We start from the raw sequence: 25,705 nt of genomic DNA, 5'->3' as shown, positions 1-25,705 counted from the left end.
GGAAGCCATTGGGAGCTATTCACGGGGTCTCTCCTTTGCTGGCAGTGTCTGTGGGGCGTGGATGGTTGGATTGGCTGAATCCAAGTGCCGGTTGGGCTGGTGCTGGGCTCTTTCCCCTGAGGGAAGTGGAGAGGTTTGGGGAGGCAGCGGAAGGAATCAGCATTGATGTGTGACCTTAGAAATCTCCCTGTTCAGGGAGCTGGTCATGGGCCCTAAAACCCTTTTGCTCACGGTCTGCATTTCAGGCATGCCTGCAGTGATGGGCAGGCCCAGTCGTCCGACCTGTGTTCAGAGGCCCCCCGTACAAAATGAGTTTGATGGTTCTCAGCCCAGTTCCTAATGGACAGGTGTTCTTGTTGCCGACCCTAATGGGCCCCTTCATTGACAGGATTGAGTGGGGCATGGAGACCGGTCGCCCCGCTCACCCCAGAGGTGGTGTCTCCCCTGGCAGTCTTGGAGAAGCATTGGCAGGGGAATCACATGGGCTGTTCTTTCTAGAAAGGCAGGATTTCAGCCTCCAGGTCTGTCCCCTGGCACATTGCACCAGCCGTGAATTCCCTTGGTGTGAAAGGAGGGCACTCACAGCACAAGCCAGGAAGGGATCCCGGGTACGTCTGTGCCTGCTGGCCATATTCTAAGGGCTTGTCTGCAGTGCGGATTTGCCCTCTTTCCAGCCATCAGTGGCCTGTCACCCGGTTAGCTTTGCTGGTGCAACCCCCTAGTGCGTAGTCATTGTTTGCATTGGTGCCGTCTGTCCTGACTTCGTGCAGGGCTAAGATGAACCGGTGCAAACCGTGGTTTTGCCTGGCTACACCAAGGGGTTGCACAAGTGCAGCTACTCTGTTGGCTGGGATCCCCAATGCAGATGAGGCCCCTGACCCAGAGGGATGGAGGGAGATTCTGGTTAGAGGAGAGGGGCCCTGTTACCGTCTGCGTCAAGTAGCCCCAAGACTCCCTTTGTAGGGGACAGGTCCTGACACACCCTTTCTCCTGCGCGTGCCCACAGCCTTCCCTGTAAGGCTGTGCAGGCTAATGCTGCTGCTTGGTGCCCAATTAAAGCGGAGGCCGTGCAGTAGAAAACCTGACGCAGCAATCAGCCCCGCCATGCGGAAAGAGTCACTTTCTATTAGTAATTGCAAAAGAGAAGAAGCAGCACAAAGTTACACCCATGTTTCCCTCAACAAGCCCTGGGGGACCGGGGACCGCCCTGGCAGAGATTAGGCAGGACATGGCCGCTTGGCTGCCTAACAGATCTTGTGCGGTGGCAAAGCTGCCAGCCTCTCCCATCCCTGGCCTCACTCAGAGCGACCGGGCAATTGGTGGAAAGCTGCCAGTTGGAGTCAGTAAGTGTTGCCACTTGAGGGCTTGTGGGATTTGTCGAGCGCTCGCGGTTGTGCAGCGTTACCATATGGATTCCATAAATTAAACCTTTCCAGGAAACGAATGGTAAATTTATACGTCTGCTCACATGTGTGGCTCATTGATTCTAAGAGCTTCCCAGCAAAATTCATGTACCATTCATCTTACTTAGACTCTCCCAGTTTTATAGGACTGAGCCGTCGAAAAATTGGATCAACATAAAATCCTTTCTGCACAGCAGCCCTGGCCTTAGTGCTTGTAAATTGGAGTGGGGAGCCCCTGCACCCATCCCGCCGGTCCCTACTGCAGGCCTGGCTGGCTCCATCAAAAGGCTCCTTCCCTGACCTAAAGCCTCCTGCTTTGACTACCTCTCCAGTCTGTCTGGTTGCAGCCCCTTTCTCCTCTTTCCAAGTCCTGGAGCATACAGAGCCCAGTTGCATCCTCTCTGGAATCCCAGGGCAGGAAGGGGCTGGTAACAATCAGGGCTGGGTGGGGCTTGATTAGCTGCACATGTTGGGAAGGTCTGGGTTCAAGTCTCACGCAGGGATTTACTGTTTTGCTGGGGGGTCTGCTGAGAGAGGCTTAGTAGTCCTCTCTCAGTACAGCAGGACCCCATGCCTGGGTGTGTGTTAGACTGTGCTGCCGCGTTTTGCCTGGCATGGCAGCTGCATGTGCTTGCGTCTGTGTTGCCAGCTATGGAGTACCGGTCGTGCACTTGCTGGGCATTACAGAGAACATCCCACCTGTTCTCTGCAGACCCGATTGCAACCCGAATTGCTCTCCAATGCATACGTCTACACGGCAGGGCCTCCTGTCCTGCTGAGGCAGATGCTAGTGGGGCTTGTGCTAATGTGTTAAAAACAGCAGTGTGGACGTTGTGGCATCGGCGGAGGCTCTGGCTAGCTCCGAGCTTGGAGCCAGCCAAGGGAAAGGATGGGCCTGAGCTCAGGTGGCTAGCCCACCCTGCAACGGCCACACAGCTCCGTTCAGCAAGCTAGTGAGCCCCGCTACCACAAGTCTGTCTGTATGAGCTGGGAGGCTCGCTGCCTGTGGTGTGTGTGACTTGGGTCTCTTGCTCTGCACACGACCTCTCCCACTGGTTCAGATCAACTGAGGCAGATCTGGTAGCCTGGAGCAAGGAGAAGGGTGTGGGGGAGCAACCCTTCAGCTGGGGAATTTCTCTGTGGTTGGTCTGGCAGGGCCCAAGTTTGCTGGTCCAGTAGCCCATGTGCAAGGCTGTCCTCTTTCCTCTGGTTTTCGTGGGGTGGCTGAGTTCTGTGAGTGACTGGTGCAGTTGGCTGAGTTTGGTTGGACCGCATTTGTCAATATGTCACACCCTTCTCCATGAATCACACATACACAGGGGGTTCTGGGCCACGTTCACCAGCTTCCTAGAGTGACACAGGCAAGGCTGAGTTTATCAACTTAAACCATTGTCTGGCTGATCATGGGATTCTTCTTTCAGCTGGTCTCCTCTGCCTTCCTCTAGCTCTCTTTTTAATATGCCCAAGTCGAAGCTAATGAGACAGGCCTGGTCTGTCTGCCAGGGAGAGTCTGTAGAATAGCTCTGTGCAGCTCCATAAAGCCTGTCACTTTGGAAAGTGCTGGGTTTGGTATATAGGTTTCATGTATCCAGACATTTAGCAATGGGGGCCGTTATGTTAAATAAAATTAAAGTACTATTTTTTTGCATTTCTGTCTCAAAGATGAAAAAATCCATTCCAGCACAAGTTTATGAAGTTCTGGAGCTAGAATATGGATTGCTTTAGTTACTGCCACTTATTAAAGATACAAAGAACTGAGGAGAGTACAACTATTTTCTCAGATGCGCATTAAACAAGAGGATGACAGATGCAGCAAATAAGGGCACACAACAGAGCTGAGACAGTAGAGATTATGAGTTACAGTAGGCATGACCAACATGGTAGGTGTTAGAGGAGGGGAAGTGGTTCTGCACAATGGAGCACAAACAAATGTTTTCATTCAAATACCAAAATAAAGAAGCAGTGGATAGATTTGTAAGGCTGTTGATCCCCCCCCTGGCAGCTCTGGGACCTGACGGACTACAGTGTGGAGCTGGTGCATGAAAAAAGAAAGTTGCAAAGGTCTAGAAACAGGGCTGGATCCTCAGCTGAAGGAGGGCCCTTGTGTTGTGCGCTGCTTCACCCCAGCCATGGATCTGTCTCAGAAAATGAAACGGAAAATGGAATAAGTTATGACCAGACAGTGAAAGTGACTAGGAGCAGACCAATGTCGTTTCCTTCTTCACGCCCTCTGAAGTGCAAAATGTAAACCAGCAGCAGCAGCTGTGTAAAATAAATTAGAGTTTTGAAGGCCATTCACTCTTGGTAATCAGATTCAGAGGCTACATGATCACGGTCTAGAAGTACCTATGCAGGGAGAAGAAGTTTGGGCTCTTTAACTTGGCAGACAAAGGTATAACGCGATCCAGTGGCTGGAAGATGAAGCCAGCCAAGTTCAAGCTGGAAATAAGACCTACATTTTTAAGGGAATGGATAATTGACCATTGACTCAGATTGCCAAGAGGTGGGATGGTGTCTGCATCACCTGGAGTCTTTACATTGAGATGGGGGCCTGCTCCTTCACTGGTGTAAAGGGGAAGAGACCCAGATAGGTCTATTAGGCTACACTGATTTACACCAGCTGAGGATCTGGCCCTGGACATCTTTCTAACAAAGATGCTCTAGGATACTGGGCCCGATGCAGGAATCGCCGGGTGAGAATCTCTGGCCTAGGTGGTCAGACTAGATAATCGTAACAATCCCTTCTAGACCTCAAAATCCTCTTTGGATCTAGGACGCTTACCCTCCCTGTGTCCCTTTAGCAGGATTCTCATGTACTGCGACCGACTGCACTGTCTTAGCGGAGGGGAGGGAAACTGGCCCATTGAGTAATCAGCAGCAGAATAATCAGCCGGCAGCCACTGGCAGGGAGAGGGATGTTGCTTTGATTCCTGCCCTCCCTCCCCCACCTCCCTAAAGCCGTTCTTGTCTGGTCCTGACTGGAAGCGCTTGGACTGCTCACTCAGATCCAGCTGTAGCCCCCGTGAGACATGGAGCTGGCTGGCTGGTGAGCAGCAGACAGCTCCCCTACCCAGCCACGTGCAATCTGCCTGAAAGAAAACAAAAGCATCTTGTGTCTCTCCACCCCAGGCCCCCCAGCGCTAGCGGGACACATTCCGGCAGGAGGACCCTGCTTTCTCCAGGCTGGTAGCAAGCATCAGGGCTTGGGAGGGGGAGCCAGGAGGTCTGCTGCCTAGTGCTGAAGCTGATGCTGGCTGTCAGCTATTGAATATCCATGCAGGGAAAGGTTCTGAGTCCCTGTTCCTCTGCTTTTGTTCCAGGCGTTGTCCTCTTCTCTGGAGACACCTGCTGTGAAGCCTTCCGCCAGCGAGCCCAGACAGCGAGTGGCGGGCGCTGGGGAGAGCCCAGGTGCAAGGAACGGAGCTGCCCAGGAGATTGGCTCTGACCGTGGCCAGCAGAGCGTGGATGTGGAAGGCGCAGACCTGGGAGCTACAAGTAGGTGCTAGATTTGCTGTCTGGGCATGGGGGGAGCCTGCAGTAGCAGAGGTTGGAGCTCTGGGGCGTGACCCCAGGGACCCACCGTCTCCGCGTTGTTCTGACTGTGTGCTGCAGTGTCGCTTGCAAGACTTCAGCCGGCCAATCCCCTGGTGTGCCACGGCGTGTGCGCTAGGCACAGCTGGGCCCTGCTGCTTTACTCAGAGAAGGAGATACCTGGGGCGTCCCAGGAAGTGACAGCAGCGCGTTGGACCAAGCCAAAGCAGCTCGGGACCAGCCTCTTCACTCTGGCTCGGCTCCCCGCGAAGGAGGCAGCTTTTGCCCAAGACCTTGGGACCTGATCCTGCTGTTCTTGCACAGGCAGAACTCCCATCGACTCTGCTGGAAACTTTGCCTGTGCAAGGACTGTGGGACTGGGCCCTCACGGTTTGTGTGCTGGGTGGCAATCTATGCACTCGGCGGGCGGGATTCCCCCCCTGCTCCCAGTGCAGCTGCTTGGTGGGTTGTGTGCTCCAGTGCGGTGTCTTGCCCTCCACCTTCCCGGGCGAGCCCCAGGCAGCTGCAGTCTGAGAGCCGGGATGCAGGGAGGAGTGTGTGTGGGGCAGGGGGCGACTGGAAATGTGGATGTCCTGTCATTAGCCAGCAGAGCTTTGTCTGGCCCAGGGGGCAGCCGTGGGTACGCGCTGTAGCTTGTTGGATGCTCTGGGCCAAACGCCTGCTGATCAGATTTCCTGTTGGCCTTTTTGTGTCTATGGACTGGGTCTGAGGGCCGAGGGAGAGGACAGAGTGTAGGTGAAACTCATTGCTAGGTAGTGCCCAGCAAACGGGAGGTAGCGCCCAGGGTCTGGTGCCAGGGTGAGGGGCAGGGTGACCTGATGGCAGAGGACTCTCTACCAAGCCCTCACTCTCCCACTGCTGTGCCTCCTCTGGCCTGCGTGGATGTGCTCTCTCCTTGGCCCATTTAATCCGTGGCCCCTCTGCCAAGACGGCCAACCAGGGCTGGGCACAAGCCTGCTGGGAGTCAGAGTGAAAGCCACCAACTCCCTGTGTGTCAGCCACCCGGCGGCTGTGCCCAGGAATGAAGTGACCGGATCCCCAGGGTGACCTGGATGTGAAAGGCTTTTTCTCCTGTGGCCAGTCCCCTGAGGCTAGGTCCTGCCGCCCCAGTGGTACACCGGTGCCTCACTCGGCTGGGCACCCAGGACAGCTGCGGGGCAATGCCAGCTGTGTCTGCGATCCGGGGTGCCATGGAGCTGGGGCTGGGTTGGGCTCCATCTCCTGGGAGTTGAGAGCCTTGTCAGGCAGGAGCAGCAGCATTCCTCGGGGAGGTGTCACACACCCTCCCAGGCTGGGCTTGTTTGTTAGCAGCCTTCCCGGTGGCCCTGAAAGGCTCCTGGTGCTCTGGCTGCTTTGATGTGGAGACAGCCTCCTGCTCCAGCTCTTGGCAGAGGGGAACAGGAGGGAGAGGCACCGGCGTGCAGGGGAACCGCAGGTGCAGCTCACCAGGCAGGGAATGAAGGGAGTCCTGCGTGGGCCCGTTTCCATGCCAACGCTTGTAGCTGCCTGGGTGCAGGGAGCTCCTCTCTGTTGGGAGGTTGGTCAAGCTGAGGGGCTGGCAGATCTGGGTCCTGTTCTTGGCTCTTCCACCAGCCAGCCAGCCTTGGACAAGTCCCTGGCTTTCCCCAGGCCCGGCTGTGCAAGGGCACTGTGCGATCCTCCGTCCAGCAAAGCACAGGGTCTCGTTACTGGGCCAGAACTCCTTGGACCGCGCCGCCTGAGCAAGGACTGAATCGGGCCCGTGGGACTCAGCCCACTATTCTGTATGACTGCAGCTGGTGATATGACGGGGGGCTGACTAGGCATGGGCCAGCTGGCTTGGATGGTCCCGGACCCCACCACCCCTGAGCCTTCACCCCATCTCGAATCGACCCTAGACAGCAACATCTTTTGAGGGTGCCACTGCCGCTACTCACTCTCGTTCTGCCTGGAAGCAGAACCACTGAATTACCCCAGGGAAAGCTTGTCTATCCCGATTCCTAGCCCACCTCCGCAGGCCCACGTGGAGGGGTGGCTCCGACAGGCCCTGCCCAAGGGAGCTGCGTTATCCTTTCACTCACAGCTAGTGTGAGTGCTGCAGAGCTCTCACTACCCTTCCTGGAGCCTCCCAGTGCCTCCTGGGTGATCGCTCCAGGCTGGGGATCCGCGGGGCCCTCACCATTTGCAAGCTGTTCCCAGCCAAGCGAGATGGGAGCTGTGCCCTGGAAGAGCCAACCCGCTTTTATTGCCTTGCCATCGGCTGCCGGGCACAGGTGACATTGACTAATGGCTCATTAGACGCCTGCCACATTTCATTTGCAGCCCCTGTCCCAGGGCGCTCACATTCCCACTCCAGATCCCGGTGCATGGGGATCTCCTGCCCCTTCCCCACACCACCGATGAGTGGGGAGGGGCACTTGCGCTGCAGGATGAAGGATGAGGGAGAGCCATCAAGGCCTCTGCCCACAAGTTTGTGCCATCTGATGGCAGTGACACATGGTCGCTGAGCAACCTGGCTTTGAATCTGTGACCTCCGGGGAAAGGCTTCTTATCCGCCACCCCCAGAGTCCTGTCCACGAGACACCTCGATGTCGCAGGCCATTTAGCTGATGCCCTCTTTGGTGCTGCGTACGTCTGCCTGCGCATGCGCTGTCTCTTGTCTGTTTGGCACGCCGATTCTCATAGGCTCTGTCTGCAGCCTCCCGGGCAGCAGTCCTAGCTGGAACAGCCTAGCTGTGAGGATGATTAAGCCTTGGCAGCTAGAGGTGCCGCGATTGATTGTCATGCCGAGGGCACAGAGTGTATTGAGCCTCCCGGTGCCAGCGGGCTCCACGGGAGATGGGGCTAGCACAGAGTGGGGAGGGCTTTAAAATTGGGTTGTGCTCCCCAGGATTCACTCTGCAGGCAGGTGGGGGCGACTAGCAAGGTCCTATGTGCAATGAGGGACTTGCCATGGTAGGAGAAGGAGCTGCTGGACGGCTGCAAACGGGCCGGCTGCTTCCAAGAAGAGCCACAGCCCAGGGGAATCCACGCCTCGCCTCTGAGCTGCCGAATGGCAGAGATGCTCCTTCTCCTTGTGGGGAAGGGTGTACCGACAGGAAGACAGAGCTACAGCTGCAACCACCCACGCTGTTAGTATGGCGATGCACTTTGTAGTGGGAACAGTGGCTCTGGTCACATCTGCTGAGTCCAGGCCAGGACGCAGGGAGGGCCCTGCGTGGTGACTCTAGCTGTGCTAGTCAGTCTGGGTGCCAGAGAGAATCATGGAGTCTGCCGGCATCCAGAAGCCTCAGTGGGAATCCCTGTTTGCATTTCTTACAGCAGAGGCCTGTCTCTCCTCTAGCATGCCGTGGGTATCTGCAGAGGGGGCATTTGGAATCCTGGGGCTCCCCCCCCCCGCCCTTTTGACTGCCTAGAGGTGCTACCCACCCAAAGGCCCAGGTCCTCACCTCCCTGCAAGCTGGCTGGCTTTGCAAAGACATGGAGACACATGCTGCACTGGCCCCCAGGGCCTGCTGTCACTGGTCTCTGCAGCTTCGTGCCCCACCCTGATGCGTCTCAGGCTGGAAACACCCCAGAGTAACTCATGCTGGGTATATAATAGGGAGTGTGCTTTATGCCAGTCTTTAATTACATGATTGCATAGGAGTACTGCCTCACACAGTGCACAGGATGAACTGGGCAGCTATTCAGTATTTCTTTTCATCCTCCTCATTCAGTATGTGGTCCCAGGCCTTATTTCCCACCCACCATCCGAACCTCGCATTAAACGAAATACAGGGGTATTAATTTCCTCATAGACTTTTCTGTGGTGCTTATTGCCATAGTGACTTGCCCAGCGTCACATGGGAACTCTATAGCAGAGGCAAGGATAGACTCCAGTTCTCCAGGGCCGCATTCAGCTGACTCCACTACAGGGCTGTCCTTTCTCTTCCTGCATGTCCTTGTCTCATTCACTCCACAATCCTGATTCCTCCCCAGACCAAGTCCAGCCGGTGCACTGAAAGAGGCAGGGATCCTTTGGAAACAAATATGTGATCATGGAATTGAAGTCTGGAATCATACTGCCTATTGAACAAAGGGGGCCGAAATGGGGTTCCACGGGCACCCTTAATTCTGGCATTTTCCTACTTTTGAGTGCTTGACTTTGCAACAGTAATGTTCTTTGAATGTAGTTTTTAGTTGTGATTTCCTACATTAAAAAAAAGCTGAAAAATCAGGAGTACTTTCATGTGGAACCACGCTTGCCCCAAACGTGGGTCATCAGCAGGGTTGGTATCTTAGATCTACAGCATAGACCTCTATACCAATTGAGTAACTGGTAGTGGAAGTAGGCTGTTATCCTCTAGGTCAGCCAGTCACTAGACTGGGAAGAGAGACGCATTTTGCCAGCGGGACACTCCGCTGTTTGTTGACAGCAGAGGAATTTTGGGACTGAGGAATCCTGGATTCTATTCTAGGTTATGGAGGAGAGTGTGTTCTAGTAGTTACAGACCTTTCTTATCCTGTCCCCACTGTGTTTCTTGCCCCCGACCCCCAGCTTGTCCCTGTCCTACTTTGCTCCCGTCTTCATCCATCTGCATTTGAGTCAAGCTGCTCCCTCCTTTTTCCACCAGACTGCCAGCAGAAGACGCATTCAGAGCACAGTAAAGTCTCTTTCTCTCAGTTCTGGTGCATGGCACCACCTCGGCCCCAGCTATGCAGGGAATCAGTTGCAGGAAAAAGGCTGCTCAGCTTCTGCAGCCCTAGGATGGAGCATGCTCAGTGCTGACCACATCTTCAGAGAATTTAGCTGGCAGACTCTAACGGAGCATGTGCAATGGCAATTTTCAGAGGGTCATAATTCAGCCAAATGTGGGTGGATTTTCCTGGGTAGAGTAAAGGACAAATATCCAAGTCCTTGCTCCTAAGCACTGGAGTGCTAGCACGTCTCCATGAAACAGCTGTGAAGATTTTTCTAACTGATTTTTCCCTCGTCTGATTCTCGGAAATGGCTGGACTCTTTTAGCTGAAACATTTTTGTTTTTTAAATTGTCTGCGGCAGCCACTCTGCATGGAAAATTTCACCCGAATGGTTAGAGTCTGATAAAGTTCTGGAAACATGGTCTTGTAAGGGGAAAGGTTGAGCAACCTTAACTGTGGGTGTCACTGGCAGATCTGCCTAAACTGGGGGTGTATACGTGCTCTGTGACTCCCTGTGAGTGTGCACGTATAATATATGCTGACGAAGCCACACATGCATTCACTAGGAAAATTAAAAAATTAACAGGCATTGGCTCGCACTAGCTGAGTAAAGGCAGTGAGATAAAAGCATCTCTTTATACCTTGTGAGAATTGCTGATAAGGGCATTTGTTCCTCTGTATTCTTTTTTAAAAAGGCAATAAAAATTTAAAATAGAAAAGAAAGAGGGAGCTGGGGGAAGGAGAGTGCTGGTGCAACCAGCGCTAAGGAGTGTGGAGGACACCTGGGGTGGCAGGCTCAAGGCAGCCGAAGGGCCTTTGGAGGAAGAGGAACTGGGGAAGAAAAGTCAGTGGAAGCTAAGGGGGAGAAGGAGTTTGAAGTGAGAGTGCTGAACAGGGGACAGGGGCTCCTCGGGAAGCGGTGCGGGGTTTGAAGGAGCATATGTAGCATAGCTCATTTCTAATGCACCTGTTGCTGGGATAGTGGAATATCTGGGCACTGTCATTTTTGCAGCTAGTGTCTTGGCAAGCCTACAATATCCCCCCCTCCCCTACTGTCCTGTAGCGTCCCTGTCACCCCAGACACAGCTGTTGGATAGAATGGTGCAGTGGTTTACTGATGCTGAACAAATCTGCCCTTGGGCCTGGGCTGAGAACCCACCTGGCTCGTCTCCCTTATGACGTGAGGCAGACTGGTGGCCGTCCAGACCAAGGCAGGTGAAGTTATGTGGAGCTCAGACTGGGTGGTGCTCCAGATTTCCGAACGCTGGTGAGCTTTGGCCAGAGGATTCATTCATTTGCTCTTCCAATAGATGTCCATTTCTCTGGAATCAGTGGGGACGGATCAGTAGAACACCATGCCCGAGTCCTTTGCAGTAATTCCACTGACAGGGCTTTGAGAGCTATTAATGGGGATGGAGGCTCCAGGAGAGGGGCTCCCTTGGGGCTAGTCAAAGACGAGCAGCTGCCTCCTGGTCCCCTGATCCCAAGCTGAGTTGCATAGTTATCCTCGCCTCTGGCCATCAGCAGACAGCTGCCTCTGATGAAGGATCACGCTGGGCTGATGCTGAGTGGCAGCTCATTTCCAGCGTGAAGTAGGGGAAAGGACCTAGTTGGCAGAGTGACAGGAGTAAGGGGGACCCCTCCATTGTGTGGGGGGTGTCTGGCAACTGAATGGCAAAAATCCTACCCCCTGGGATTTTCCAGCCCTTTTTGGGTACGTTCTGTGTGGCATTCAACTCGCCCTGTTGCCACCTGTGCCAGACCTGTCCAGGGGAGTGGCATGTCCAAGCCTGTCAGTCAGTCACTCATCCCCAGCACAGTGGAAGTCACTGGATTGATAAGGCAGGATCCCAGTAGTACAGGGTGCCTTGGGCTGCCCCCATTTCACCATGCATGGGGCAGCCCAACCTGCTGCAAGCTCAGCTCAGGGGGCATGTCCTCGCACCTCTTCCCAGTCCCTCTTGCGACCTTGCAGGGGGGCAGCATTGAGATCGGAATTGGCAGATGGTGGCTGGGTCAGTGATCGGAACCCAGGTCTGGCGAGAGAAATCTGGGGCCCTGGTACATCATCTTTGAGGGGTCACGCTCCCTCCCATGTCACTTTATTTACACAGCCATTACAGATGGTCACTCCCCTGACCTCCGATTGTCCCCCCTTTTCCCTTCTCATCAGCCCTGGCAGCACCTTGTCCTTTTAAGGACTGGATTGCGACCTACCAGGGTCCCCAAACTGGTTGGTTATATTGCTCAGTGGATGTTTGGGAGGTGGCCGGCGGCGGTACGTGTGCAAAAGGCATCATGCTAAGTATTAGTGACTTTTGGTTACTGCTGGGTTCAGGGCAATACCCCAGAGGGGAGTGGCTGCAGACCCCTGCGATTCTCCAGCCACCTTTGGATATGTTCCATGTGGCATTCATCAGCTGTTCCTGCTGATTCCAGACCTCGGGGGCTGGCACCCCAGCTACCTTGCGGTGTTGGGAAGGTGCTCAGGGCCCATGCTGTCATCTTCCATTTGTCCAGCAGGTGGCATGAGAAATCATCCCACACAGCCGCCCACCTCTGCTCCCTGTGGGCAGCAGACAACGCCCGATGCCCTTATCTCGGCAGGGCACAGGCTCATGGCAACCCAGGCAGTGCAGCACAGCTCCTGGAGGGGCCAGGCCCTCAGCCTGCAACAGGGCAGGCTGGCATCGCTGAGTGCCCCCTTGCTGAGTGCCCACCAGGCCTCCTGGGGAGACGGCTCCTCGCAGCCTTGCTCTGGGCTCGGGGAGGCAGCAGGAGGTTCCTCCCACCCTCGTGCGGAAAGGCCCATCCTGGAGTCTCCCAGGGCCTGGTTCAGTTGGGAGAGGGGGGTGTCTGGCAGGGATCTTTGGAGGCGGTTTGGGTCTGAGAGCTGGCTGAGAAGTGTCAGGGATCTCTGAGGGTGTGAGGGGTTTATGGGAGTCTGGCAGCTGGGTGTCAGGGCTCTCTAGTGAGGCTGGGGCTTCTCTGGCAGAGTTTGAGGGGTGTCTGGCAGGTCATTGGGGTATCTCTGGGTGTTGGGGGTATATCTGGCAGGTTATTGGAGGATCTGGCTGTTTGGGGAGGTCTCTAAGATGGGGGATGCCTAGTGGCAGGAATACTTCTAAAGGAGCTAAATGGACTTTTTGGAGCAGCTCTGACCCTCCCCAACGATCAGCCCCATGGGCAAAGCCCACCCCCCCATCTGTCAAGAACCAGCCAGCTCCTCCCCCAGTACCTCCCTCCCAGAATGACTGCCCCCACGCTCCTGAATCCTGACCCACTTCTGCAGCGCAGCTTCTGCTGCAATCCTGCCCCACACCCCGCTGGCTGCCTGCTGCCGACACCCCGGGGATCTTCCCTGCCAAGCACATGACCTCTCTCACTGGCTGCTGCTCTCCATGAGCATGTGATTCCCCCTCCCCCCTCACTGCTTCCTGGGTGTGCGTCCCCCCCATGTCCGCCCCCATCCCCCCACTGCTCTGTGGAGGGTGCGTTCCCCTCCCCCCACTTTTCTGCGGTGGTGCCCCCCCTACTTCCGCGGGCAGTGCACCCCCATCCCCCACTGCTCTGTGGGGTGTGTGCGTCCCTCCTCTGCCCCTTGCTCCGCGGGGGGGGGGGTGCGCCCCCATCCCCCCACTGCTGTGGGTTGTACGCGCCCTTCCGCCTCCTGGCGGGGTGCACCACCATCCCCCCCACTGCTCTGCGGGGTGTGTGCGCCCCTCCTCCGCCCCCTGTTCCGCCGGCGGTGCGCCCCCATCCTCCCAGTGCTCTGTGGGGTGTGTGCGCCCCCCTCTGCCCCTTGCTCCGCGGGGGGGTGCGCCCCCATCCCCCCACTGCTGTGGGGTGTGTGCGCCCCTCCTCCGCCCCGTGCGCCCCCATCCCGCCACTGCTCCGCGGGGGGGTGCGCCCCCATCCCCCCACTGCTGTGGGGTGTGTGCGCCCCTCCTCCGCCCCCTGTTCCGCTGGCGGTGCGCCCCCATTCCCCGGGGCTCTGTGGGGTGTGTGCGCCCCCATCCCGCCACTGCTCTGTGGGGTGTGTGCGCCTCCCTCCGCCCCCTGTTCCGCCGGCGGTGCGCCCCCATTTCTCCTCCCCCAGCAATGCGGCCCCCACTGCTCCCCTGGGTACCCCCAGTTGTGTGACAACACCACGTGTTTCTCTTCCAAGCATGACCCTCCCCCTCCCATGGCGTGACCTGACCCCCCCCCCGGCAGCGCGTCCCCTCCCCGCCCCCTGCAGCGGCCGCGGGCCGGGAGCCGGCGGGGAGCCGCGGGCCGGTGAGTCACGCCGAGCCGGAGCGGCGGCCGGGGCAGGCGCGGAGCGAAGCAGGAAGTGGCGGGGAAGCCGCCCGCGCGTTGCTCCTGCTGCTCCGGGAGCGCCGGGCAGGGCCCCCGGCCGGCTGGGACCCCCCGCGCCCGCCGGGACGCGCAGACCCCGCCCGGAGGCGGCGGGGGAAAGTTTCCCTCCGGTCCCCGCTCGCAGCAGCAGCCGCCGCCGCCGGCTCGGAGCCCTCCCCATGGAAGAGAAAAGCCCCCGCTGGAAAGTGCGCCCGCTCGGTGAGTGCCTGCGCGGGGCAGCGGGCTGGGGGAGACCCCTGCCTGCGGCCCATCCCCGTGGCGTCGGGCCCGGGCGGGGGCTGCGGGGGGGGGGACTTGGCCAGACGCTCTGGGTTACTGTAAGGGGCTATGTGCGTGGGGCACACGGGAAGGGATGGGGACACACTGATAAGGCAGCCTGCCCCCCTCTGCCTTGGCATCTTGCCCCCCTCGACGCCCTCTCTGTGCCTGCTCTCCCCATCCAGGGTCCCTACGCTCCCCCCAACCCTACCCCTGCATATGCAGTAGGCTGGTTAACCTGTGGAACTCTCTGTCACAAGATGTCCCTGAAGGCAAGAGCTTAGCCGGACTGGACGTTTGTTGGGGGTAATGAGAACATCCGTGGGTACTTTAAACAGGAGAAGGGGTGTAAGCCCTATGAGTGCTCCCGCTCTAGGGCATAAGTCAGCCATTAACTTCCCCTGAGGGCAGGCTGCCCCATAACCCCATCTACTGCCGGATTTCTTGCACCTTCATCTGAAGCAGCTGATGCTGCCTAGTGTCAGAGAGGGGCCACTGGACTGATATGGTTGGAGGTACCCCCTCTCGCTGTGCCATGCACCCCTGTGCTCCTACTGCACTGACCTGCCTTGCATCATTCCCCCAAACACACCATGTGAGTAAGGAGGGGAGTAAGCGGGGAAGCTTCATGTTACCTGGAATGGGAAACTGCTTTTGCTGCCCCTTGTTGGGCCAGTGGGGAATGGTGGGTTGCCCACAGCTGGTTTTCCTTTCCACCTAGTGTCAGGAGGGAATGTCACTGGAGCGAATAGTGTGGGGCCACAGCTGGCCATTGCTGTGCCAGCGATCTCGGCTTTTGGGGGTAGCACGGGGTCGCTGCGGTTTTTGTCCGTGCCTGTGCCTTTGCCTGTCTCCCTCTCCCCTGGACCTGTGGCCATTGAATGATTGACTCTTTGCTTGTGGTTTGGTTCTGGTCATCAGCACCTGCTTTGAAGTGCACCATCTCCATTTCGTCTGCCTCTGACCTCTGAACTGGGTCCTTGAAGGGACCAAGACTTGCCATCTTGTTGCTTTCACTTGCGTTTTCTGTTCTACAGCCTGTGCCATCCAGGCAGTGGGGAGTGGTACTGGGAGTCAGGACTCCTGGATTCTACTCATGGCTCTGGGGTGGGATGCAGTCTAATGGCTACGGCGGGGGTAGTGAGTGTGCTGCACTTGGACTTGGGAGACATGGGTTCTGTTCCTGGCTCTGTCACTGGCCTGCTGGATGACTTTGGGCAAGTCACTTTGCTCCCTGTGCCTCAGTTTCCCCATCTGTGAAATGTGGATAATGATTCTGACCTGCTTTGTAAAGTGCTTTGATCTACTGATGAAATGTACTAGATATTATCTGGGTGGGAATGGGGCCTGGTGGTAGGAGCAGGGGGCAGTGAATCAGCACTCCTGATTTCTGTTTCCAGCTCTCCTGTTGATGCACTGTGTTGATCTTGGGTAAATCCCCGTGACTCAGTTTACCCGTTTACAATGTACATTTTGAGAGGGAGTTGTGAACCATTTGTAAACACCCAGGCTAGAAGGAGGGGCAGAGGATTATTCTCATGACCTCTACAGTCTCGCACAGGAAACCTGATATCGCATGGTGTAAGGTCGTTGCCCTGGGGTGGAAGTCCTGCTTCTTGCCCTGCTCCCACATGTCTCATCTCATGGCGTGCTCACCCGCCCCGGCGTTCTCCAGCTGGCCTTGCCCCTCGCCTTGGGGGCTCAAGAGTCACTGGGCCATGAGCCCTTCATGGGCAGCTGCAGCATGCTTTAATGGCTGCTGGCTGGGGGTTGGCACCCTGAATCCCACCCCCTTCTGCTCACTCCCCAGCGTTTGTTTGTGATAAGGCCGGTGCCAACACCGGGCTCCTGTTTCTCTGTCCCATTAGAAAGTGCCCTCTGTGAGTCAACTGGACACACTTAATGTCCTTGGCTTTGGCACCCATCCATCCTCCTCCTCTGCCCCTGCCTCCATCCTGGCTTCTCTAAGTCTCTCTGCCCTGGTGCCACAGAGCAGCACCTAGAGGCTGCAGGCATGGGACAGAGGCAGGGCTGGGCCAGGGGTTGTGGGTGGCAGCTGCAGTGGGGAAGGTTGGAGGGTTGGACACTGGCAAGCTCGTGGCAGGAGCTGCAGCATGAGACCAGTGGTTGGTTTAGTTTGACCTAAAATGAATCCTGGACCGGGGGAGAGGAAGGGGCAGCTGAAATGGAGAAGGGCTTGGGGCATGTTAGTGTGTGTTGGGGGGAGGCAACCTGGCTGTGAGAGCTCACGTGTGTGCATGCACCGGCATGGTGCGAGCGTGAGAATGGGTGTGCACGGTGCGTGTTTGGGAGTGTGTACAGTTGTGAGGCTAGGAATGGGAGGGGAGTGTCCTGATGGGGGTGATAGAAGCTAGGGATGGAAAAGCCAATTAGCCCATCCAGCACCTGCTCCTGCGAGGAAGTGTGTGTCTGTGCTGGTGCCGCTCGGAGCGTTTTGGCATGTGTGGGTTTACCTGGGTGACTCTGGAAGTGGGTGTGGCTGGGTGTGGGGTAGGTCTGTGGCTGACTCTGTGGGCGTGTGTGTGGGAACGGGACTGCGTATGTAATTCTCCCATCACAGGCCTGCAAATGGGGTGATGGGGTCGGCCTGGCTGAGCCAGGTCCATGTAGCTGAGATTCTCCACACAGCCCCACCCACGGAGCGTCTCTTGGCCCTGTCCCTTCGGACGAGTCAAGTGGGTTTCCTGAAGCGTTTTTCCCTCCCCCTTGTCTTCCAGCCAGCGCTCTGTGGGCCTGATCCTGGGGGCGGTCACGTGGGGTGGAGGCGCTCAGCCTGGTGCAGAATTGAGCTCCGTGTGTAGCTGGGACCGTGTGTATCGAGGTGTATGTATTTGTGTGCATGTGCCTGTATCTGGGGGTGTGTGCGCAGGGGAAGTGTGATTGTGTGGTGCCAGTGTCTTTGTCGGGGTGTGTGTGTGTGCGCGTCTGTATCGCTGTGTGTGTGTGTGTGTGTTGGCTCCAGGGCAAAGAGAATTACAGTGGAGACAGTGGCTTTGGCAGGAGGCCAGGATTCCTGCTGTCTCTGGTGGGGGTGTGAGGGAGGCTGGGATGTGACATGCAGCTCCAGAGAAGCAGAACATTTTATCGCTTCCTGACATGCTAGGGCCATGGACGGGTCTGCTGCAGGTTTCAGGGGGAGGAAAGAGGGTGCGGGCGGGGGCTATTTTTAATCTCAGTTCTTTCTGCTCCTTTCTGGGGCCTCAGAGCCCTGTTTCTCCCAGAGGAAGACCCGGTGCAGCTCTGATCTCCACCGCGGGAGGATACAGTCCCTTCCTGAGAGCTGTGGCGTAAGCACATGGGATTGAATGGGGCCAGGTGTCCCTCGGCAGGTGGAGAGGAGAGTTTGGGAGATTCATGTCAGACTTGAGGTCTGGCTGGGCCCCCACCTCTCAGTGGGACAGAATAACTGGGTCGCGGTGCAGTGTCATAGGAATCCTGAGCTGATGGCAGCTCTGTCTCTCTCCCTGACCAGCCCCGGGAGCCAGACACCAGCTAGCTGACCCTTGCCTCTGGCATGGGAGTGTAGCGACAGAGCTTTGATCGCTGGGCCACGTGGGGGTGATCCCGCTGAGTGCTTAGATAGCACTTTCCATCTCCACAGCCTCTTGCGGACACTGACTCTGCTCTGTGGCAGGCATCCTGGACTAGTGGACTAAGCAGGAGACTTGGGAGTGAGAATTCCAGGGTCCCAGTTCCAACTTGCTGCACAGCCTCAGGTCAATCGCTTCATCTCTCTGCGCCTCAGTTTCTCCACCTGCAAACATGCCCCATGCCTCTGCTGGGAGGGCTAGCTGGGGAGCCTCTGTGCGGATGGCAAGTGTTACATTTCATGAAGCCTCATGCCAGCCCTGGGCGTGGGGCAGTAAATATCCTCCCCATCACCCAAAGTGGTTGAGGGCCCGCTCCTGGGCTGTAAAGTTGGTGCACTGTTGCATCCGTGTGGGAGCAGAGCCCTGCTTGCACACGTGTGTGGCAAGATGCACGCCCATCTCACCATGTGTGCCTGGATCTTAGGGTCTCGGTGTCCCAGTAGCTTGGAATGGGCCACGGGTGTCCTTACTTGGCTGCAGCAGCTGCTTTCCCAGGTTAAACGGCTGGGTTTGGCGAGCAGTCAGGGTACTGCCCCTCTTCCTCCCTGTCACTTCAGGGCTATGATTTAGTTGTTTGGGTCTTTGGGTCCCCCCCTCCCCCCCCCCGCAGATCTGAGCCAGCGGTCTGGCTGCCCTAATGCTAGGTCCCGGTGCAGACTGCAAGCCGGCAGCTCTTGTCCTCACTGTGCCGTGTGGTCTGCGCTGGTGGGACACGTGAACACAACCCCAGATCTGTTCTCGGAGCTGTGGGAGGCAAGCTGTCTCTGCTCTCTGTTTCTGGCCAGGAAACTGGATGGTAGCCCAGAAACAGGGGAAGGGAGGGGGAGCGTCTGTGAGCACTAATCACTCAGTGGGCCAGAAATTTTTACTGAGCCACAGGTGGCCCCCTCTGAGGAGGTTTGAATGGGAGCCCCCACTGGGCAGCACAGCATGGAGCCTGCAGGGGATGGAGGATTAGTGACAGAGTGGAGTGGGGCAAGGAGCGGGACAGAGTAGAAACCCCAAGGAGAAGAGCAGAGATTCTGCATCTACATGTCATGTTGCAGGGGGCAGCAGTGTCTCCGGAGGCCGGTGCTGCTGGTTACCATCCGAGCAAAGCTTGCGTGTGCACACGTGTGTCCTCTTGTTTGTGTAGCTCTGTCGTGGCGTGCAGCGCGTGTGTGCAGGTATTTGCATGGATATCTTTGCATGGGTCTCTGAGCGTTTGCATGTGTGTCTGTGGGTCGTACACTTGGGTGTGTTTGTGGGCCCCCCAGCCGGCTCTGGGACAGCTGCCAAGGGGATTGTCCTTGAAGCAGTACTTCCTGTGCTATGGCTTCCCTTGCCCTGCTGAATAGGGCTGCCTGTCAGCCTCCCAGCCTTGGGGGAGTTGGGGAGGGACGTGAGCACTACTGGATACTGCTGCTTCCCCATCCCCTCCCCTGTCCCGTTTGTGGGTGGTTGCACTATTGCGTGAAGAGGAAACCTGCCCCATTGCTTTGTTGCTGATAACAGCGGCTGCCTTATCTCGGGGACTTCTGAGAAGAGTGAGGCAGGGTCCCCTGCTCCTGCCAGGCCTTATCTGGCTGCCATCATCTGCCTTAGCCATTGCTTGTTTCCTCTGGAAAGCGCCCTGTCTGGAGCTTCACTCTGGGAGCTGTTTATAACTCATGGGCATGTGATGGTGGCATGAGCTTGGGGGGTGGACAGGCCAGGCAGTTGGGATCACAAGGCTGGTGTTCTGCTGATCCCCTGAACCTGGCCAGCCCCTCCCATGCACCCCTGAGGGTGAGGGATGCTCCAAGTGCCACTAGGTGAAGCGATGGGTGAGGGGCATCATTTTCTTAGGGCTCAGATCCACTCTGATCCCTCCCAGAACTAGAGGTGGAGGAGTCCCACCCCCACACGCACCAGGGACCCCAGTGCAGGATTGTTCCCTGCAGCCTGTTCTCCGGGGCTCTGACCGTGCTAGTGTGCCAGGCGGTGGCACGCGTCCAGCACTTTCCCCGCCTGATAGACGCCCCCCCCCACTTAGGGAGCCTTTCCAGCTCCCCTGTTTGCTCACTCTAGCACCATTACCACCCCTGTCATGGGGGGCTTCTTTCCCGAATTCACCTGAGCCCCTGGCCCTAAGTAATGCCAGCGCCCTGCGGCGCCCCAGCCGCGCCCTTCCCCAGATCAGCCCCCACCACACTCTGCCATGACTGCATTAGGCCCCTGGGAGGATCAGCGTCGTTAGCTGTTTTCCATGTTACCCACAATCCTTCCTGCTTTGCAGTGCTTAGTGCTTCCATCCCGCGAGGTCATCCCTTCGGAGATTGCCGCTGACCCGACATTCAGTTAGCAAGCTGCGCTCCTGGCGCTTGGCAGCATGCCCTCTCTATCCTTTTTGAAGTTTAAAATCCATTTAAGTCAAGAGGAGGGAAAGTTATTGCCTCTAAAGCCCCTTGCATTTAACAGTAAATCCTCTTTACTGCTCTGACACAGCCTCTTAGCACCAGAGGAGGGTCCTGCCTCAGGAAAGCGGGGGAGGGGAAGGTGGGGCTGGGGGTGTTGACGGCACTGGGGGACCATGGGGGAGGGAGTGCACATTTGGGGGGTTTCTCGCCTCGTGCTCCCGTTGAAGAGCAGTGTCTGTATGTGGGAGATCCAGGCCCTGGACATATCCCCAGCCCCACATCCTGCTGATTTGGGTTGAACCACAATGGCCTTGGCTCCTGACATGTGGCCCAAAGCGTCATGCGTGGGAGTGGGGCACGGGGGGGTGTGGGATTCTGGGGTGGTTCCTGAGGGTGTGGCTGAGTATTGCTGGGAGGGGAGCCCACCTGAGCCTTCCCCTCCCTGGTGGGCGGAGCCTAGCCCCTGTGCGCAGACCTGGGCCCTGTCTCAGGAGAGCTGGGTGTGCGCATACACCCATTTTATTTTGGAGGGGGAGGGAGCCCGAGGGAGCTTGCTGTGGGCCTCCTAGAGCAGCGACGTCTCTAGCTCCTGCCTGTCAGGTGCCCGCAGTGGCAGCCTCCTGCTTCCCGTTCCCAGGGATTTGTGACGCGTGGCTGAGCCGAGCAGGATCAGGCTCTCGCTGGAGCAGATTGCCCTGTAGCGCCAGCCTCCAGAGGAGGGAACATCTGCCGGTGTTTTGTTGCCTTGCCGCCGTGGTTGTTGGCGGTAGCCCGGCTGATTTTCATGCCTCCGGGAGGTGCCTGTTACCCAGGGGAAGGAAACGGATCTCCTGGGTGTTAAGGGCTGAGCCTGCTGCTCAGCTCCCTGGGGATGGGGGGGCCTGCGGCGGGCGCTCTCGCCTGTTCATTCTCCCTGACTGTGCCGTAGTGGCTGCAGGCTGTGAAAGGAGGAGTCGCCTGCCCTCTGGAGGGGGCAGAGAGCTGGGTTACTCCTTCCTTTCTGGCCTGGTTTGACAAGGAGCAGAGCAACTCTGGGCCTTTCCACCCCTCCCCTGGGGCCTTCTTCTCAAGTCCAGAAATTCCCCGGCCTGATCTCCGGGTGGAGGCACCAGGCCCACACGGCGCACCGGCTCCATGCCACCTTCCCTCTGCAGCCACCAGCCAAGTCAGGGCACGGGCACCGCCTGCTTGGTGATTCAGCCTAGCAACACCAAGGCTGGGGGTGGGAATTGCCCTAGGAGGCCAACAAGTCAGCTGGTCTGGGCTCTGTCTGCCTCCTGCGTCACAGCAGGCCCGTGGGCCCATCTGGATTAGTATCGCCCTCCCCTGCCACACTAGCCCAGTCTGTCTCTCCCTGCTGGGAAGAGTTGTGAATCTCCCCTCCCCCCACCTGGCTTGGCTTGAATAAGGCAGTTCCTGTGTGGGGCTGGACTGGAGGCGAGGGGAGCAGGCTGTCTCTCTCTCATGCCTATGTGCGCTGTCATTCCCCCAGGGCTGAGTTCTGCTGGGCCTGACTCAGGGCCGTCCCGGTTCAGCCCTGCTCTGTCTGTCTAGCGAGACAGACTCCTCATTAGTGCAGTGTCTGAGTGGCACAATCTATAGCACATTGATCCTCACAGGCCCGGGAGGCAGGGCAGTCCTGTTATCCCCACTGACCGGCTGGGGGACCGAGGCGCTCTGGCTGAAGAGACTTGTCCCCGGTCACCCTGGAGGTCTTGGGCAGAGCAGGGAATTGAACCTGGGGTTTTCAAGTCCCAGGCTAGAGCCCGAACCTCTGGCCCAGCTCTCCTCTATGCCTGACGGCTCTGCTGTGGCCTCCCATGTGACACTGCTGGGTCATGGTGACTCCCTGGCAGCTCGGTGGTGCTGAGGCCAGCCAAATGCAGCAGAGTGAGGTGAGCAGCGGCCTCCCTGTTTGATGTATTGAGGCTACACGGGACCCCGGCTCCGTGGGCAGCCTCCCTCCCTCCGTCCCTCCCGCACAGCCCGGAACCACCCCCCGCTGCTCCAGATACACCCCTTCTCTGCTCTCTGGGATCGAGACTTCTGCCTTCTGCTCCTGAGCCCCTGGATCGTCCCTTCCCGATCAGGCAGCCCAGTTAGCAGGCAGGCAGCAGGGAGTGGCCTGCGTGGTCCCTGTGGCTGCTGAAGCTGGACTCCACTCAGAGCCTAGGCTGGGCCCCTGTGCTGCCTTAAGCTGCCCTGGCATTGGGAGATGTGCCTGATCCTACGGGAGGGGAGGGGAGGGGAGGGTGCTGCCCGTCTTGTGGGCTCTGTCCCTCTGTGGCCCCTTGGACTTTGTGACCCAGGCGCGCGCACACCCGGATCTCTGTCTGTTCCCCTGGCTGCATTATCCTGCTCTGGAACCCAGTGCGTGTGTGCGCACACATTCACCCCACTCATCTCTCCTCCGTCCACCTCCCTACCCCTCTGCAGACCCTCAGCGGCTCTGCCCAGCTACTCCAAGGAGCAGCATTAGCCGGACCTCGTGGTGCCCCGACCCCCAGATGCAGTCCCGGAGTGACTGGGTGCGACTGACTGACCAGCCAGCCCCCGTGGCCCAGGGGTGGGTGCACAGAGGTGCAATTCTGCGGCACTTGGCAGAAGTTGCAATTCTGCAGCACGGGCTACTCCTGCTTGACGATTTAATTGGGCTGCAAGGGGTGGAAGAGCGTTCCCGACACGCCTGCGTTTTTATTTGATTTCCCTTCTCTGGAGCTGGCATTATTTAAATATTAATGTCTGCCTCTAATTGCTGTGTCAGAAGAGGGGGCCTGTGTGTGAGCGGGGGTAGGGGAGGGAGTGCTGGCTGGTTTTGTTTTCTCAGGGAGTGTTTGCCAAGGAGAAATGTTTGTATTTTTTCAGTAAGATTTGCTTGACCCTGAGGAAAGGATAGGAGAGAGGGGGGAGGCGTATCATCAAGGGATCTCCGTATGGACGAGATCTCCTAGGGATGGCTCTGTCTCCGTGAAGAAGTGGGTGCTGTCTGTCTCCAGTTCGGAGTCTTGCATCAATGCCTCTTGTGCTGCATACAGCCCTGTAGCTGGCTCGGTGCTTTACATTCACTGCCCCCGTGAGTTTACAATCAGCCCAGGCCAAAGATAGAGGGAGGGGGTGGGGGAGGGGTGGGAATGCAGTGTTAAAGCAGAGAGAGTGATTAGAGAAGGGTGGCGTGTTATTTATCCTGTTTAGTTTCAGTCAGGGTTGTCGAGGGGGAGTTTACGGACCAGATCTCCCAGCTGGTGTGCATAGGCATAGCTCCACTGAATGCAATGGAGTGAGGTTGATTTATGCCCACTGAATATCTGGCCCTTTAAATACTTGTGTATGGCGTGAACAGGGCTGCCCAGAGGATTCAGGGGGCCTGGGGCAAAGTGGGGGATCTGCGGTGCTTGTACTCACCCAGCGGCGGTCTGGGTCTTTGGTGGCATTTCGGCAGTGGAGGGCCCTTCTGCCAAAGACACAGAGCGACTGCACCGAAGGGCCCCCCACCACCGAAATGCTGCCGAAGACCCGGACCTCCGCCGGGCCAGGGCTTGTGGGGCATTTCCGTGGCGGGGGGGCTCTTCAGTCGCTCCGCGTCTTCAGCAGCACTGAAGGGCCGCCCGCCGCCGAAATGCCACCGAAGACCCGGACCGCCGCTGGGCCAGGGCTCGCAGGGCCCCTGCGGGGTCTGGGGCCTGGGGCAAATTGCTCTACTTCTCCCCCCCCCACCCCCCGGGCAGCCCTAGGCTTGAAGAATCCACTTGCTAGGAGTGAGAAGGAAGCCTTCCTAGACCACGTGGGAGTGGGCATGTGCTCTGAGGTGGGGAGCTGAGCCCTCGATCTTGACACAATTTAAGCTTCCTTGATCAAAACATGAGTCTGCAGGCAGCTCCGGTGCCTCCCTGGCTGCTCCTTGCTTCACCCAAGCAGGGACAGAAATTAACAAGATGCTGCTCAGGATCGCTGCTGCTGTTCCGAGCCCCGTGGGCAGCAGTGGAAAGGATCCAGAGCCATGTCAAAGTTACATAGGGATGCTGTACGCCGAAGCCGCAGGTGCTGGAGCAATCCATGGGGGAGGACTGCCCCAGGACAGAGGCTGACAGCCAGGTGGTGAGAGGTGGAGGGAGAATGATGGAGACCCCCATCATCAGCCAGGAGCAATGGGAGTGGGGAATGCAGCTAGGCAGACTCTCCCCCTTCCAGCAGCCAGAAGGGGTGGGAGTTGGGCTCTAAATCTGTCTCATACCCTCCAGCCGGGGGCTTATGCAAGATGGAGCCCTTGAGCAGCTTCCAAGTACAGCGCCTGGGGAGGAATCCCAGCCCCCTCCCCTTTCCGGCCGGGCGGGCAGGGTGTCTCCCTTCCATAGCAGCCTGCCTCTAGTCGGGCTCTGGTAGCCAGACGGCGGGGTGGGCAGTTAGTGGAGAAGGCGCCGGAGGCAAGGAGCCCTCGGAACCAGAGCCAGGTTGTAGGCAGCTCACGGTGCTGCTGTCGTGGCAGTGGGGCTAGCTGCCCCCTCGAGGTGCTGTGACATCACAGCAGAGCGGGGAGCATTCTGGGCCGTCCTGTGCTGGTCTAACCCCGGGCCGGTGTGTGACGGTCCCAGGAGCGGGGAGTTACCCAGGAGAGCAGATGCTGGGGCAGGGAAATGCACATGGAGTGTCTGCATCAGCCACCTGCAGCTCCCTTTGCTCCCCCACCCGGGGACCTCCCTGCTCCGGGCCGGCGGCCGGGCAGCCTCGTGGGACGCCTGGTGAGAGCGGCAAGCCGCTTATCTCGCAGTTGCCAGCGACCGGGGGCCCCTTTACGAGCGCCCTGTGTGATATTTATGGAGTTAGTAAAATGTAATGTCTGCCTGGCCTGGCCTGTCATAAAGCCGGGTGAATGGAGTTGCTCGGAGATGCTTTGTGTGCAGCAGCGCCATGGTGCCGCGCCAGCCCAGGCTTCCTGGCATTGCTAGGACTACTTCCTATGGAGCTGAGGCCCAGCTGGCTTCTGCCAGACTTAGGGTGTTACCGGGGTGCTGAGGATCCAGCAGCTCCACATAAGAGACTGGCTTTCAGGGATGCCTAAGATAGCTCCCCCGGTTTACTGGGGATAATGCGCAGCAGTGGGGGTGCTGAGCGCCTGGATAAAGGGACCATGTGTCACAAGTCATCATGGCCAACCAGTGTACAGTGTGTACCCAGTGTAGGCAGGAAGGGGTTAATCCTGGCCAGCTCCTCGCTCCCTCTTTGGTTACAGCCGAGTCAGATGCTTATAGACTGGCTTCCTGTAATAAAGTAAACTCCAGCTTGCCTGTCACCTGCTCTGGGCTGCTGCTCTCTGTTGTGCTGCCAAGCAGCCGACATGCAGCCTCTTGCTCGCAGGGCCCTCCCCCCGCGCAGGTTTGAACAGTTGCCCTGTGGCAATGCGACCTTAGCAGGTGTTTCGGGGAGGGTGGGACGAAGCCTGTAGCTGCACGTCCGGCGTGGGAGGAGGCCGTTTAACTGTTTCTTG

At 57.8% G+C, this 25,705-nt stretch overlaps 1 protein-coding gene across 3 annotated transcripts in view; it reads left to right on the top strand.

Moving 5' to 3' along the window:
• The window catches only part of GSE1 (Gse1 coiled-coil protein), a 354,820-nt gene that overhangs the window by 119,656 nt on the left and 209,459 nt on the right, over positions 1-25,705 (top strand). For 2 of the 3 annotated variants that reach the window (XM_044987176.1, XM_044987177.1), the window contains exon 2: positions 4,724-4,898. In XM_044987176.1, the coding sequence (XP_044843111.1) occupies positions 4,724-4,898 (175 nt within the window). Of the gene's footprint in view, positions 1-4,723; positions 4,899-13,925; positions 14,175-25,705 lie in introns of those variants that run through there. The other variant, XM_044987181.1, reaches the window with a different exon arrangement.

This window comes from Mauremys mutica, chromosome 14 (assembly GCF_020497125.1).
Source record: "Mauremys mutica isolate MM-2020 ecotype Southern chromosome 14, ASM2049712v1, whole genome shotgun sequence".
NCBI classification, from domain to species: domain Eukaryota; kingdom Metazoa; phylum Chordata; order Testudines; family Geoemydidae; genus Mauremys; species Mauremys mutica.
This window is presented reverse-complemented; position numbering and strand designations above follow the sequence as displayed.